The sequence below is a fragment of the Megalopta genalis genome, chromosome 13 (genome assembly GCF_051020955.1).
Source record: "Megalopta genalis isolate 19385.01 chromosome 13, iyMegGena1_principal, whole genome shotgun sequence".
In the NCBI taxonomy this organism is placed as follows: domain Eukaryota; kingdom Metazoa; phylum Arthropoda; class Insecta; order Hymenoptera; family Halictidae; genus Megalopta; species Megalopta genalis.
Window position 1 is genome coordinate 11,206,736 of NC_135025.1, and position 15,291 is coordinate 11,222,026.

At 47.7% G+C, this 15,291-nt stretch overlaps 1 protein-coding gene across 1 annotated transcript; it reads right to left on the reverse strand.

Annotated features, from left to right (window-relative positions):
- Positions 1–3,008: 3,008 nt before the first annotated feature.
- LOC117224902 (uncharacterized) lies at positions 3,009–14,026 on the reverse strand. Its single transcript, XM_033478115.2, has 2 exons — positions 12,320–14,026; positions 3,009–9,250 (listed from the first exon to the last, which is right to left on the reverse strand). Exons 1-2 carry the CDS (start codon positions 12,422–12,424, stop codon positions 7,517–7,519), a joined length of 1,839 nt encoding a protein of 612 aa, XP_033334006.2. The 5' UTR covers positions 12,425–14,026; the 3' UTR covers positions 3,009–7,516.
- Positions 14,027–15,291: the final 1,265 nt, after the last annotated feature.

Consider the following 15,291-nt stretch of genomic DNA (forward strand, 5'->3'; position numbering starts at 1 on the left):
CGTCACCGCCAAGTTAAGTGCCGGTCACCGGTGACCCCCGTGGCATTCAACGTGTTAAATCGATTTTCAAAGAATCGATTTTTCATGATCCGATTTTCTAGCGAACCGATCTCTGTTCCTGCGATTCGGAATCGATTTTCTTGCGAGAACTGTCCATCCCTAGTACATACATACATACATATACAGTATGTAGAGCATATGGAGAGCATGTATAGAGCACACGTAGAGTTATAGAGGGACGCGACAACGCTCCAGTCAACTTCAAGCGGAAACAAAGAAAAGACCGAAGAAGGATGAGAACGCGTACGAAGAACGAGTCGAGTTTACGACGTCCAACTTAAAACCGTCCGCGTGATTCATAGCGTTCGTCGCGCACCGCCGGTCGAGCAAGATCGTTCTCTCTCTCGAGCGACCGGTTTTGGCAGCAAGTCTGTGCGCGCGCGATACACGTGTTTCCAATAAGCTTTTATCGACGAATAAATCAGTCGCGACCTTATCGCGAGATTACGATGTTTGCACGGGTCGAAACGAGCGCGATCCGTCGACGAATCGGCTCCACGACTCCTCGCGCTCCAGCATTCGTCGCGGCCTTTGGCCCTCCACTTACCTCCACTTACCATCTTTTTTTCCATCTCCGCTAACTTCCATTTCCATTCCCATTGCTCGAACAGACGTTTTTCCTAATCCGCCGGCGTGTTACTCTCCGTTGGAGGCATCGACGATCCGACATGATCGATGGCCGAGACACCGCGAACGAGAGACAAATGATCGATGATCGACGAACGATACGGCGAAGACCGAAAAATTTGTTTTTCGAAAGGTCCGTCGCGGGGCGGCGCGGCGGCGAGACGCGTAGAGAGACAGACCGTGGTCTCGGGCTCGCTACGGCCGCAGGAAAAAACGAAAAGCCACGGTTCTCGTTCGCAGAGACCGCGAGAGAGTCTTGGCCTCGAGAGCCTTCCACGAACGGAGATCGTTGTTCGCTGTTCTCGCGAGAGGAAATGCCGAGTCGCGTTGAACCCTGCCGCGAGATTCGAACTCGGGACCTTGGACTAACCATTGACCTCGATAGCTATACGCTACCTCGGCGGTATGCAGCCACCAACATCCCCTACCCACGCTGCGCGAACACTTTGCTCCGACGACGACGACGACGACGACGACGACGGCGACGACGGCGACGACGATCGGCATTCGGCCTCGGTTTTCTACGTTTCTTCGTTTTCCGAGCGAGCTGTTTATTCGGCCCGAGACGGAACAATGCGATCGTTTTAACTTTTCTTCCGTTCCACTTTCCTTCCTTCCTTCCTTCCCTCGCTGCTTTCTTGTCTTCTCGCTTTGCAAACGCCGAGGACGGAAGAGCATTGGCCAACGCGAAACACGCGCGCGCCAGAGGTCCGAGTGAAAAACACCGAGCGATTACCGCTAGGTGGACGAAAGAGGATGCGGGGAGAACGGCGGGTACTCTCGAGTTGTCAGTGAGGGAGTCGGCCTGGCGATGGCGGTGACGGCGGCGCTAGCGGTGGTAGCTGCGACTGCGACAGCGAATACGGCTGCGACGGCGGTCACGGTGACGGGGGGGACGAGGGGAGATCCCGAACGGCGAACAACGCTCGCGCGCGATGTAAACAGTGCACGGTTGTTGGCAGGCAGTCCTGCAGTCGGATGGGTGCAACGCCACCGCGGACCTTGAGCGATTATTTTACGACGGAACTCGGCACCGTTGCCCCGTCCTCGCAAAGCGGCTGCATTTCGCGCTCGCATTCTCATTCGCGCCCGATCATGATCCGCTGCCTTCCGCTGCGAGTATCGTGACGCCGAGGTTCTACCGAAAGTATTCTGGCAGGGAGACGAGACGTCGTAGGCTGTCTGCTCGCAATTGGAAAAGTCGAGGATCAGGAGATTAGGAAACGAAGGAGAAAATTTGACGTTTTAGGGAATTTTACAGCAGGTCTGTTCGGTAATAATAACAACACCGCGAGCTCGTAGCGTGGAGGAGCAGTGCAGCGCTAAGAAGAACGTCAAAATTGTATTTCGGTAGCGATAATTATGTTATAACATAATTATACGTATAATATTTAATAATAAATATTTATTAAATATTTAATATAATACTCTATTTAAATATATATTATAATATAATATATATATTATATGTAATATATATAATAATATTATTTATAATATTATTATTAATAATAAATAATACAAAAGAGAAGAGATATTTTGTTTACGTATAGACTCCAAGACTTGTCGATAAAAATTGTAATATAATTACGAATATGACGAATTATAAATTACGATGAGATGTGCAGCGTCGTAGTTTCTAGAACACCTTATCGAAAATGGAACTTCCAAGTTCAAAATAATAACACCGCGAGCTCGTAGCGTGGAGGAGCACTGCAGCGCTAAGAACGTCCAATTTGTGTTTCGATAGTGATAATTATGTTATAATTATTACGTGATTATATATTATATTATATCGTTAGTGAAAATTATGTTATAATTTAATAATAAATAATACAAAAGAGAAGAGATATTTTGTTTGCGTATAGACTCCGAGACTTATCGATAAAGATTGTAATATAATGATGAATGTGACGAATTATAAATTACGATGAGACGAGCAGCGTCGTAGTTTCTAGAGCACCTTATCGAAAATGGAACTTCCAAGTTCAAAATAATAACAACACCGCGAGCTCGTAGCGTAGAGGAGCACTGCAGCGCTAAGAATGTCAAATTTGTGTTTCGATAGTGATAATTATGACATAATCGTTACGTGATTATATATTATATCGTTAGTGACAATTATGTTATAATTTAATAATAAATAATACAAAAGAGGAGAGGTATTTTGTTTACGTATAGACTCCAAGACTTATCGATAAAAATTGTAATATAATTACGAATTATGAATTACGATGAGACGAGCAGCGTCGTAGTTTCTAGAACACCTTATCGAAAAAATGAAACCTCCAAGTTCAAGGGAGAAAGATTCGGACACAATGTTTTGTCGTTTTTAAATATTTTTTAATAAGTTCGATAAAAAAATTATATAAATCGAATACTTGATAACAAGATAATAAGTATTATAAACAAAAGGCTAAATACAAATGTACAGTCGTTACGAGTATGAACTTGTTAGAGCGCGATTAATTCCACTATCTTGTATAAAGGAAACTTATATCTACGGGATACATATACATTATAGCTCGGGGGGGACACATGGTCGCTCGGTTCTTCACCGAGAAAAAAAAAAGAACTGTTGAACGCTCGTCTTTCTCGATGCCTGCTGGATATCATATATCTTCGGACCTTGCACGGGAGCACCGTTACGCTCAAAAACGTACTCGTACAATCGAACATTCGCGATGGAAAACGCCGCGAACGGCCACGCTAGATACAACGATGCGACGACGGTGTAACCGGTAAGAAAAGGCTCCGGGGGGAAGATTCTTGGGAATCGTGGCATGCGATACACGGGAGGAGACGATATCTTGAAACGAGACGATTTTAAGCGAACGTTGAACGACAACCGACCAAAAGCCTCGCCGCGGGCGCTGGCCATATCCGTGGAAAAATATTGCTCGACTTTTCCGTTGGTCGTGTCTCGACGAACGGAAGGCATTCGTTTGCTTCGCGTATACGAAATCGCGTTTGAAAAAATACAGTTTGATTTGTACGAACGATAACGTTGGTACACCCTCTCGATGTTTTCCACTGGTTTGCCGTACTCTCTCCCTCTCTCTCTCTTTCTCTCTACAGCCGTCGATGTAAATTCTCTCGAAATTGTTCCTCATCTTGGACGCAAAAATGGACAACACTGTAAGAGGAGAATACCCGTGAGAGAACTATAAAAACATATGCGATCGTACCTCCTCGGTCCAAGTTGTCCGTTTTTGTTTACAAGCTGCCGTTCGGACAAAACATTCGAGGAGAATTAATTTACTGTACTCGCAAATCCGCGCGGGATCACGAATTGTATTTTGTATTGCACTTTGGTGTGTTCGTTTATTCCTAGAGTTTATACTTCTAACTCGGACCTACAGAGAAATTACCAAATCTATATACCACAGTCTCACGGACACGCGACGTTCCGCTGTTCCGATTTCGTTTACCTACGCGTCCACCTCCGTGCGGTCGAACCCGTATAATAATATCGATCCCGGCCAGAGATCGCGTCTCCGAGAAAGTTTGCCGGGGACACAGTCGATGTTTCGATGCTCGATACTCGTGCGGCAGAAATATTTGAAAGGAAGCTCGTCGACGAACGCGTCTCTCCGTCCCGGTCGCCGGCGTTCGCGGTACCTAAGTGCCGAACCGTGATACATCTGTTCGTTCTTCTTCTTCGTATTACAAAAATAATGTAGGTACTATGCGTTGGAGAGTATGGTCGCCCGATCGATTGATCGATCGATCTATCGAACGCCGTCGCGTACGACTCGAGCACGACGACAACTCTTTCACGTAACCTTCGAAAAGAAAAACAACATCGATAAATCATCATCGATCGATCCGTCGATCGAAGAATATTCACAGCCTATTAGTCGCAAGAGGGGTGGGGGGAGGGGGGTTGGTTTTCACTACTTTGGTTCTCGGTGCGGTGCTTGGTGTTGGTCCGTTCGAACGAGTCCAAGAAAGTCGATTCTTCCCGTGGAGAAACAACGCAGCCGTGTATTCTAGCGCGGTACATACGGTATCTCGTAGGGGGCGCACGGTGTACGCGGCACACGCCTCGCCGATGGTAGAGACGTCGATGGACCGAGCTGACGCTCGACCTAACCGCAATTTCGTGCGCAATTTCGCTTTCGAAAACGGAATCCCGTGTGTTGGGGGAGGGGGAGGGGGAGAACGTTGAACGATAGAACTCGCGAGACGTCGAACAAGACCGCGGCGCGAGAGTTTTCGTGGGGGTCGAACGAAAGAGGACTCCTCTTTCGTATACAGCGCGGTGGTGGTACGCGTCAGCGACGGCGCGAGCGCGTAAAGCCACTTTCGCAGTCGAAAGGGACAAAAAGAAGAGAAAGGAGCATCGATGCGAACGTTTCGAAGCTAACTGGCAGTGCAGCCGCGTGTAGCTTGCTTTGCGGCGGATATACAGGGTGTACCAAAAATGTCTCGCAATCGGAAAGTGACGGGTTCCTCAGGTCATTCGAAGCAACTTTTTCCTTTACAAAAATGTTCTCCGAGGCACCGTTAACGAGTTATTAACGAAAAACAGTGACCAATGAGAGGCGAGCTCGGCTGGCGCGAAGCGACCGAGCCAATGAGCGGAAATGGGCTTCGTGCGCTGGTTGGCTGGGCCGCCTCGCGTCAGCCGTACTCGATTCTTATTGGTCATTGTTTTTCGTTAATAACTCGTGAACGGTGCCTCGGAGAACATTTTTGTAAAGAAAGAAGTTGCTTCGAATGATCCGAGGAACCCGTCACTTTCGGATTGCGAGACATTTTTGGGACACACTGCATGTATCATTCGTGTTTTACAGCTCGGTATTCAACAGAGAACAACCGTGTGCGACTCCGCGCATCACAAACGTTACGTGTAACAACTAGTTTAAGGTTTAACGTTTACAATTTAAAGGTAAAAGAAAGATGAGATCAAACGTTTGATATATACGTAGACACGTTCGTTTTCGGTGTATGTCGGGCTTCCGCGGAGACAGAGATCGTGGGGTCGGACGATAAACATCGGGAGATCGAACAGGGAAACCAGGCGAGAAAAAAACACGTGCTGTTACGTGTCGCAAATATCGGGTCGTGTCCTAAGTTCGTGCCGTATCCCGTATTCTTTTTTTTTTTTAACACGTTGTATGTCACGCCGGTTTTACAGAAATTGTCCGTGGCGCTACGATGAATTTTCTTTCATGTGATACATATAATATTGAAATATTATCTGCAATAGATAAGTTACAGTGTATAACCATGTTTGACATGTTAATTGCGACGGGGATCACTGTTTGAATTGACGATGATAATAATACAAAATTTTAGATATTGAAAATTATATATATTATAATATATATAATTTTCAATATCTATAAAATTTTGTATAAATAATATAATTATATCTATATTTTTTAAATTATATATATTTCTATCAATTTGGGCGCGCCGGTCACCAGTGGCCCCCATGGCGTCACCGCCAAGTTAAGTGCCGGTCACCGATGACCCCCGTGGCATTCAACGTGTTAAATATCTGTGGACAGATCATTTTGGGATGATCAGAATTTCAGACATTCGTCGGTTGGACGTTTAGAGAACGTGCTTGATCTTCGAGGCAATTTCCTTCACGAAATGAGCCGTTTATTTTGAAAGTGGCATAAGTCACTTTACCGTAATGAAAAGCGGTGATTTTTTAATGTTTATACGAAATTATTAATACTGAGAAAAATATCAGTATCCTGAGATAACAAATACAAGTAAATCTTCTCGAAAGTTAGCATCCATATTTTTAAACGTGTTAAAAACCGCGAACCCTTAAATATATCGACTTAAAAACAAAGTTACTTATGCCACTTTCAAAATAAACGGCTCAAATATCGATTAATGCTCGAGGAACGGAACCCTTCTTCGTAAAAAAATACATCCGAGCATGTATGGCGTCGTTTATAATTTTATTTATCAATTTTTTGGCAACAAGTTTTTCCGGTCCTCCTGCTAGAAATGTTAATTTTTCTATAGACCACGATGAAACGTGTGCAAAAATGTGTACACGAATTGCCAGAAACTGAATTAATCGAGTAACAATATTTATATACTTTGGGTCCGTATGGTCCCCAGAGCCTCAGCCGCAAGAAAATGAAGCATGTCACGAAACGTAAGAACACATTCGCGGGCACGAACTTGCGAGACGACCGAACACAAATTCCACACCATTTTTTACGTTACCGATTTCCGTTTCTCTCGGCCGTCCGCTGTTCGATCCGTTACGCACTGGTCGCGGGGCATTTTCAAAGAGTACTCTCTGGATGCTGCCTGGTCGAACCATCATTCTTCTCGTTTTCTTTTTCCCATTAATGCTTACGTTTGCATGCATATACCTGTTTCACGAGTGTTTTACATATCTCTATACACACGCGCGTGCGTATAACATTCGTATGTAATTTATATGTAATATGCGTACGTATACGTATATATTACTAACACATGCATCTACGAATATTCACATGATAGAACGATTGTGGTCGAGTGTTTCAGTGGTCAGCGATCGTTCGTTGAACGGGTTTCTATCGTAAGCTTAAATTATAGAGTAGAAAAAAATAGTAATCCTAATATGCTACAGTAGATGTACAAAGAGACTCGTGGCGTGTCCCAAAACAGAACCGGTCGATAAACACGTCCCTCGTCACGGTGGTTAAGGCCTCGGTCCAAGTAAAAAAGAAACCTGTCGTCGAATATTTAACGCGAGCGTGATCGTCGCCGATACGCACGAGGATCCAAATTCGAAATTGGGTATGCAAAGATCGTGCAACAAAAAAAGAGGTGTTCGCGGCCGCGCGTCGCGCTCCCTTTTTTCTCAGAAGCAGACCCAGTCGTTGCCGACGCCGATCGTCGACAGCATGTCCGTGACGTCGGGCGTGCAGGAGAACTCGAAATGCGAGCCGCTGCTCGAACTGGCGGTCTCGAACGTGTCCAGATCGGTGGTGATCGTTTCCATGTCGAGATCGAGCTTGAAATCGGACGGCTGTATTTGCAGCAGGTCCGTCAACGAGTACAGGTCCGCCAAGCTCGGATTGTTCTGGGACTCCTCGAGCTTGATCAGGGTGGCGGCGGCGGTGGTGGCGGCAACGGGGCTGGCGGCGTCGGTCGGGCAACCGTCGTCGATGGCGACGTCGGTCGGCAGGCCGTTGGCCAGCTCGCGCGACGTCGACGCCGACGTCAGCGTCGAGGACGCGGCGGTGGTCCTCGAGCTCGATATCGAGGCGAGACCGACGGGGACCGTAGTCTTGGCCGTGGCCACCGAGATCGCGACGGGAAGGGAGGACGCGGGGACCGACGACACAGGCACCGACGACACAGGCACAGACAGCGAACAAGTGGACGCGTGGTCCGAGTCGGCGAGCGAGGCCGGCGACAACGCTTCCGCGTCCGCGTCCGGCTCCGTTTCCACGTCCATTTCCATTTTCATGTCCATGTCCATTTCCATGTCCGCCTCGAGCTCGGCCGGCTCCTCTTTCACCAAGAAGCCGGAGGAACGGCCGAGATGATGATGATGATGGCAGGAGGTACGGCCGCGGTAGCCCCGTTCCGCGATCAGGCTGCTCATTTCGTCGACGGAGGGGGGGAAGGCGATCGTCGCGGCGCTGGCCAGGCTCGAGCCGCCGACCACCGCGCGACCGACCGACGAAAGAAGTCGGTCTTTCGGCTCGAACGTCGCCTCGTACTCCACCTCCAGTTTCTCTTCTCGCTTGATCTCGACGCCGATCTTGGCGGAGGTGGAAGCGGAGGCGGTGGTAGACGCGACGGCGGAGGAGGAGGAGGAGGAGGCGGAGGCGGGGGCGACGCTGGAAGCGACGCTGGAGGCCAGTCGCACCGACGGGCCGCAATCGAGGAAATTGTCTTCGTAGAAGCTGGCGGACTCCGGGGAATCGGGCGCGACGCAGGAAGGACTGCTCGGTATCTTGGCGGTGACGATCGGAGGGGTAGGAGTGTAGTCGAGCGGAGGTCGCTTGTCCAGCGCCAATCTGACCTTCAATCGAGAAACTGGCTTGCTACCATTCGATTGCGGTTGCAATCTCTTGACCGTCGCGCCGACCAGCATGCCGCCGCCGCCGGTGCCGCCTGTGCCACCGGTACTACCGCCACCGCTGCTCGTCGTTTGCATGTTGTTGTTGGTGTCGTTCCGCGTCTGTCCCAGTCCTTTCGTCGCGGCGGACAAGCCTAAGCTCGACGGGACGACGCTGCCGCCGCCGCCGCCCGAGATCGTCGACGACGATTTCCTCGACTTCTTTCCCCCCTCCTTGCTCTTCGGGCTGCTCGCCGAGGCGGTCGGCTTCGAAGTTTTCTTTCGCGGCCGATACTTGTAATCCGGGTATTCCATCATGTGCAGCTGCCTCAGCCTCTCGGCCTCCTCAATGAACGGTCGCCTCTCCGCCTCGTCCAGCGTTTTCCATCGCCTGCCGAGACGCTTGCTGATCTCCGCGTTGTGCATGTCCGGCTGGATCTCGCAGATTTTTCTTCGCTCGATCTGCGACCAGACCATGAACGCGTTCATCGGCCTCTTTATGTGGTTCGGGTTGTTCTTTTTCGTCTGAAACAGAGCAACGCATAACTTTTATTTTATAGAATATATGTTAACTAATAGTTATATAATAATATAGTATAGTATAGTATATATACTATAAATATACGCAACAGAGCAACGCATAACTTTTATTTTATAGAATATATATTAACTAATAGTTATATAATAATGTAGTATATAATATAGTATAGTATAGTATATATAATATAGTATAATATAGTATAGTATAGTATAGTATAGTATATAATAGTAATATAATATAATAGTTATATATTAACTAACATTTTATTTTATCTAATCTAATTTACAATGTACATGTATCAACTGTTTTTTACATTACAGAACTAAAAACTAATGTTGATAGAATACAAAATCTGCGAAACGATGCATCGGTAATCCTCGGTACGATTATTATCGTTTGTCTTCTGGTGCTTGTTCTCTCCGAACCGATTTTCCGCGGTTTCGCGATCGTACGACTTCACGATTACACGCGAATAGGATTCCGCGAGATTTATTTACTTATTTATTTATGCGATATAGAACAAAAGTTAACACTGAACCTCTCTACCTACCGCAGTCGTAACGACCGTTTTTTTTCTTATCTTGCAATATCCCGCAAAGTTTAGAGAGACTCTTTCGTGGAAAATACTTGAATAAATAATAATACTTGGTGACGGCCGCTACGACGGGCACGGCGCCGCATTAAATAAACAAGAGACGCAGGGACGTAAACCGCGGCCGATCCTTCTATCGCCGACGGGGTACCCTCCGCTCTCTTACAGAGTAATTAACGGCCGTTGGAAGGAAATAGTATCGAATGTCATTTTCTCAGCCGGCCGAACGGCGAGCATCAAGGACCCACGACGGCGAGGTCTCAATTTTCGGGCGGTCGAACGTTGACTTTCGAGTGGACGCGACGAATAAACAATCACGTACGAACGAGCCTCGATCGTTTCTCCTGTCTCGCTCGCAACACTTAAAAAGATAAAATCCTAAAAACTATAAAGAAAGAGTCGGGAGAAGAAGTCCCGATATTGTGTAATTGTCGAATAATAATACTTGTTCCAGTAACGTAATTTGTTCAAGCATCTTCCACGAAAGTGTTTCTAAACCTTGCAAAATTGCAAAATAAGGAAACGGTCAATATTGACCGCGATAGTGTTCAATGTTAATTGCGGTTATTTTATTCTAGCTAAGCTTTGCATTTATTTTTCTCATTTTTGTAATTTTATAACTGACGGGTAACTAAATAATAATAAATAATAATAATAATAAATAAATAAATTACGCTTTTCGATCTCGATCGTTTCCCGACGGGACGCGAATTGCAAAGGTGCGCGTCGACAACCGAGTCGACGGCGTTCGTTTCTTCTCGACAAAAACGAACGAAACGTCGTTTAAAACAGGACTCGGAAGAAATCGAAATGGACGATTCGCGCCTGCCGTTCGATTACTTTCGAACACGCGAGTTATTATTAGATTGCGGATTTTCAACACTTACGAGAAAAGCGTGTAGCTGGAATATGAAATTGTGAAGACGTAAGAGGAATCCAATAATGTGGTTACACTATTTTCAGAAGTAATTTGCTTTTATTTTTATTGAATATTTTATTCAAACTTTTATACATTTTCATTTGTAATCAATTTCGCAACATTTTTATTTTCCATAAAGATCCGCAGTCCAGTTATTTTAACACGTATACACGTTAATGTACATGCATGTTATTCCGCGCGCGAGCTTTTCCGCTTTATTATTTTCGGTACTTGAACTATCATCGACGATCGCGCGCGGACCTTCGTATCGGCCGCGAAAAATCGAGAAGTTCGAAAGAGTTACGAATCGGATATGATGAAGGGACGAGCGATTGCGTTCGCGTTACCCGGGGCGCAGACGCGGCCGGGACTCTTCGTAACGTTGCGCGAATTACAGCCGCGCACTGGTTTTCGCGCTGGTGTTATCCCATCTCGTGGCTCGCAACAGGTGCAACGAGGTAACACGCCGATTCACCGAGTAGAAAGTGTTCGTTCGAGCGACTGAAATTGAACGGCGGCTGTTGCGAAAAACGCGTTTCGCCTGACCTTCGGGAAGCGAAAGAGCAAATTACCGTTACGATTCCAACGGTCGGACACCTCGCGAGATATCGAGGATCGTTAAAAATAGCCCCTTCCCCCGCGCGGCTGATCGAATATTTCGAAACGCGAAAGAAAGCGGATTCGTTCGCGGATCCGTAGACCACGTCGCGTCGTAACGCGTCCGACGCGCGCGTATACCGCAGGAGATCGGCGAAGCGATCGCGAAGCGGTCAACGATGATCGACGACGATCGACAGCAAGCGGCTGATTGGCGAGGGAAATCCCTGAAAATCGTGATTTCGCTATCCCGTACGCGGGAGAAACCCGGGTAAAGCCAAGCAAAATCGCGAGGAGATGGTAAACGAACGTCGAAATAGCAGCGAACAACGAACCAAGGACAAAAATAATCTCTTCTTCCGTTCAGCGATGCTTCGTCGTTACCAAAATAAACAGATCGGCAAAGACGCGCGTGGCGCGCAGAGGTTTGTTGCGATTTTACGGGCTCGCCCGACCGAGGACGCGATTTCAACGATTTCCACGATTTCCAGCGCGCATCTTCGTTCAGCGTAAACGTCGACGATTACCGGGACAACGATAACCGTGTTCCTCGATCGCAATCGAGCAGGGACGGGGAGAAATAGATTTTTGAAATAGTTTCTATCTTCTCGCGTAATTCGGAATTTGGGGAATAACCTAAAAATAGTAGTTGCACACGGAAATAGCATTTTCGAGCACATTTAACTACCGTACTTATTCGTATACGATTACCACGTCGAAAAAAGTTTATTTGCCAAATCCTGTATATTGCATGAGAAGATACCAAATATTTATAGTCCGAAATATTTAATTCGAATATCTATTTCGAAAATCGATTTTTCCGCAGCGCTGCAACCGAGCCCGAAATATCGCAAATCGAACTAGGAACAACGACATTGGACCGGGAACCGTGACCATGGCAAATAATCGAATTCAAGCGAAAGAGAAGAGAAAAACAACAGCTACCTGGGTAGCATCCGAATACGGTGTCGCTGAATTTTTATCCACGAGCAGCGATCCGAACATAGGTATCCCAGAACTGGTGGGACTATCTTGCTGTTGCGGTACCATTTTCGACGTTTAATATTCGCGACAACTCCGAGGAACCACCTCACTTTTTTTCACTACACACTTGCGCGCGAATCCGGGGATAATATTCCTCGTTCTGCCCAGTTTTCCGGCGTCACCACTCTCTCGCGCAAATAAATCTTTTTTCCCCTCCGAAGAAATTCCACCGCGAAACGAACGATATTCCCGTACGTTTTTCTCGGGCTATCCGATCGTACACGTTATTCCTCGGGACAATAATTTCTTCGCTCGACTCCTTCTCGTTTTCTCGTACAAGCGCTCTTCTATGCTGGGTCTTGTCGGTCGCAATAACGAGCCCCGACTTTGTTTGCCTCGCATGGACAGCGGCACGAAAAAAACTGTGAATGAAACGCGACAGACGATAACACGATGACAACTCATAGGCCGTGACAACGACAACAGCAACACTCGGTAGCAGCCCAGCGGTAGCAGCAACAGCAGGTAGCGGCGTGGTAGTAGTAACGCTGGCAACGTCAGTGGCAAAGGCAGTGACAAACGGCAGTGGCAATGGCAGTGACAACGGCAGTGAGACGAGATCCAAAGAAGAAGCGAACGATGCGCGTGCTACGAAGCGCTTGCGTTCGAGACGGGGCGCTTGCAAACCTTCCTCTCGCTTTGGACGACGATGCGATAAACACGGGAGAACCAACTGCTGCTCTCGCGGTCGCTGTATCAACGGGCCAACGACCAAAGATCCGACGAGAGCCAATGGGCCAACGAGCAACGCGGAGAGAACCTACGACCGTCCGCCGTAGGCTGCAGGCCTAAGCGCGTTCGCGTTCGCGTTTGCGCGCCTACCCGCTGCGCGTGCGAGCACGGAACTGTCGCGGCGGTTTGGATCCTCGGCGAAATCCGCGCGGTCTGTGCGCGTGGCCACGCGCCTTCTCTATCGCGTACACACGATTCTCAAGATCCGACGATTGCTCGTCGATCACGAGATGTCATTATCGCTCGACGACGGCACCGACACAACGACGCAACGACGCTCGCTCGTGGAGCGCTCACTCGCTACTAAATCGCCCTCTCGATCAACTGACTACCTCTATACTGCGCTCAGCTGAGACTCGGCCAGACACCGCGTATCCCCACCGTCTCGCGTAAACACGCTGCCCGCCAGCCAATCCCGACGCGATACTTCGCCCCGCTGCCTCTTCAACCCCGACCACAACCGTTCGCTCTCATCTCTTCTTCTCTTTTCTTCTCTTCTCTTCTTCTCGCTACTCTTCCTTTTCTCTTCTTTTCCCTCCACCCTCTTCCCATCGCTTATTTTTCTCTTCGTTTCTCTTCTTTACTCCACTCTTCTCTGCTTTTCTCTTTTCCCCTTTAATTATTTTCCCTTCTCTTCCATTTTCTTATTTTCCCTTCGTTTCTCTTCTTTTCTCATCTCTTCTCCTCTCTTCATTCATTTTCGTTTCACCTACATTCCTCGATTTCCTTTTCTTCTCTTCGTTTTTCTTCTTCTCTCTTCCCTTCGCTTATTTTCTCTTTGTTTCCCTTTTTTACTCCTTCATTCTTTTCCTTTATCGTCACTTCATTTCCCTTTTCTTCTCTTCTGTGTTTTCCTACTTCCCTTTCCTCTTCCTTCTTTTCGCCTCTAATCTTTCCTCCTTCGTCGTCCCTCTTTCCTCCCAGCGTGTACTCACCCTCTATTTATCCCCCCCCCCCACCGCCTTGCCCAATCCCGCCGCACTCCACTACCCACCGTCGCGTTCCGTCGCACTCTATCGCGCACTATCGCACTCCGTCGCACTCCGTCACACTCCGTCGCATCCCATGACACACCACCGTCGATCACCCTCCGCGCATCTACATACATACTCGCTGACGTACGTCTGTATGTACAGCTGCTTCGGTATACGTGTACAATATAGAAGAAGAAACGCAAAACGTCTTCTCGGGCCGCATACAAATAATTTCTCGAAAGGAAAGTGCAGGTTGTAGAGATATATGTATATGTATATATGTATATATATATTTACGGATTCTACTATGTACATGTGTATATATATACGGTAGAATTCGTGAATCATGCCAATCGTTCGCGTTTCGGAACGCACCATTCCGAATCTTTCTTGCGCGGAAATCACTGCCGCGCGATGGCTGGCTTTGATCAATCGCTGTCATCCACTACTATGCACCAACTAAAATATGTCCTCTTTGCATCGGCAGTCGTTCAAGGTCATATTTAAATCGGTCTCTGCATCGACCCCCACCTGTCCCACCTTGCTTCTTCCTGTCTCCTTCTCTTTTCCCTTCTGTCTCTTTCTCACCGCCGACGCCCCCCTCCCTCTCCCCCTTCGTCTTAGTTTCCCCTTCCGAATTTCGGACTCCCCTTTCTTCATCGAATCACGTGTACGAGTACGAATTATCCCGATATTCCAAGGATTTTATCGCGTTCGCGATCGTCTGCACGAGTATTTCGATCGTAATCTATTGTTGCCAGCGTCGACGCGACGTCGAAGTCGATGCCGATGCCGATACAGATACAGATGCAGATGCCGATCCGCCCAATATCTTGTTTTTCGACGGACGTGTACGAATCGAGAGAGATCGCACGGCCGAGGGCCGCGCGGCGCGGTTGCGATAGGAGCATCGCGCGCATTCGGATCAGCGGAATCCTCGTTTTGTTGTTTATTTGCCGATCGTCAAGGACTGCCACGGTCGAATTAAATAGAATCGTGCCACAGTGGAGAGGACGGGGAATCAACGTTGTACACTGGATCGGTGGGTGCGGCTGTCGCCACTTAACCGGATGCTACCTGCAGCTCGAGAATACTAAACGTTCGCGGTCGATGCATTTATTTACGGCAGGAGTTTCCTAGGCGAAGCGATCGTTCCGCGGTCGGCGC

What these genes read in the sequence shown, in the direction of transcription:
- LOC117224902 (XM_033478115.2), bottom strand. Translation starts at nt 12,424, where the DNA reads ATGGTACCGCAACAGCAAGATAGTCCCACCAGTTCTGGGATACCTATG. An exon ending in CGTATTCGGATGCTACCCAG is followed by an intron (nt 9,251 to 12,319) that starts GTAGCTGTTGTT and finishes GCTCTGTTTCAG; the next exon opens with ACGAAAAAGAACAACCCGAA.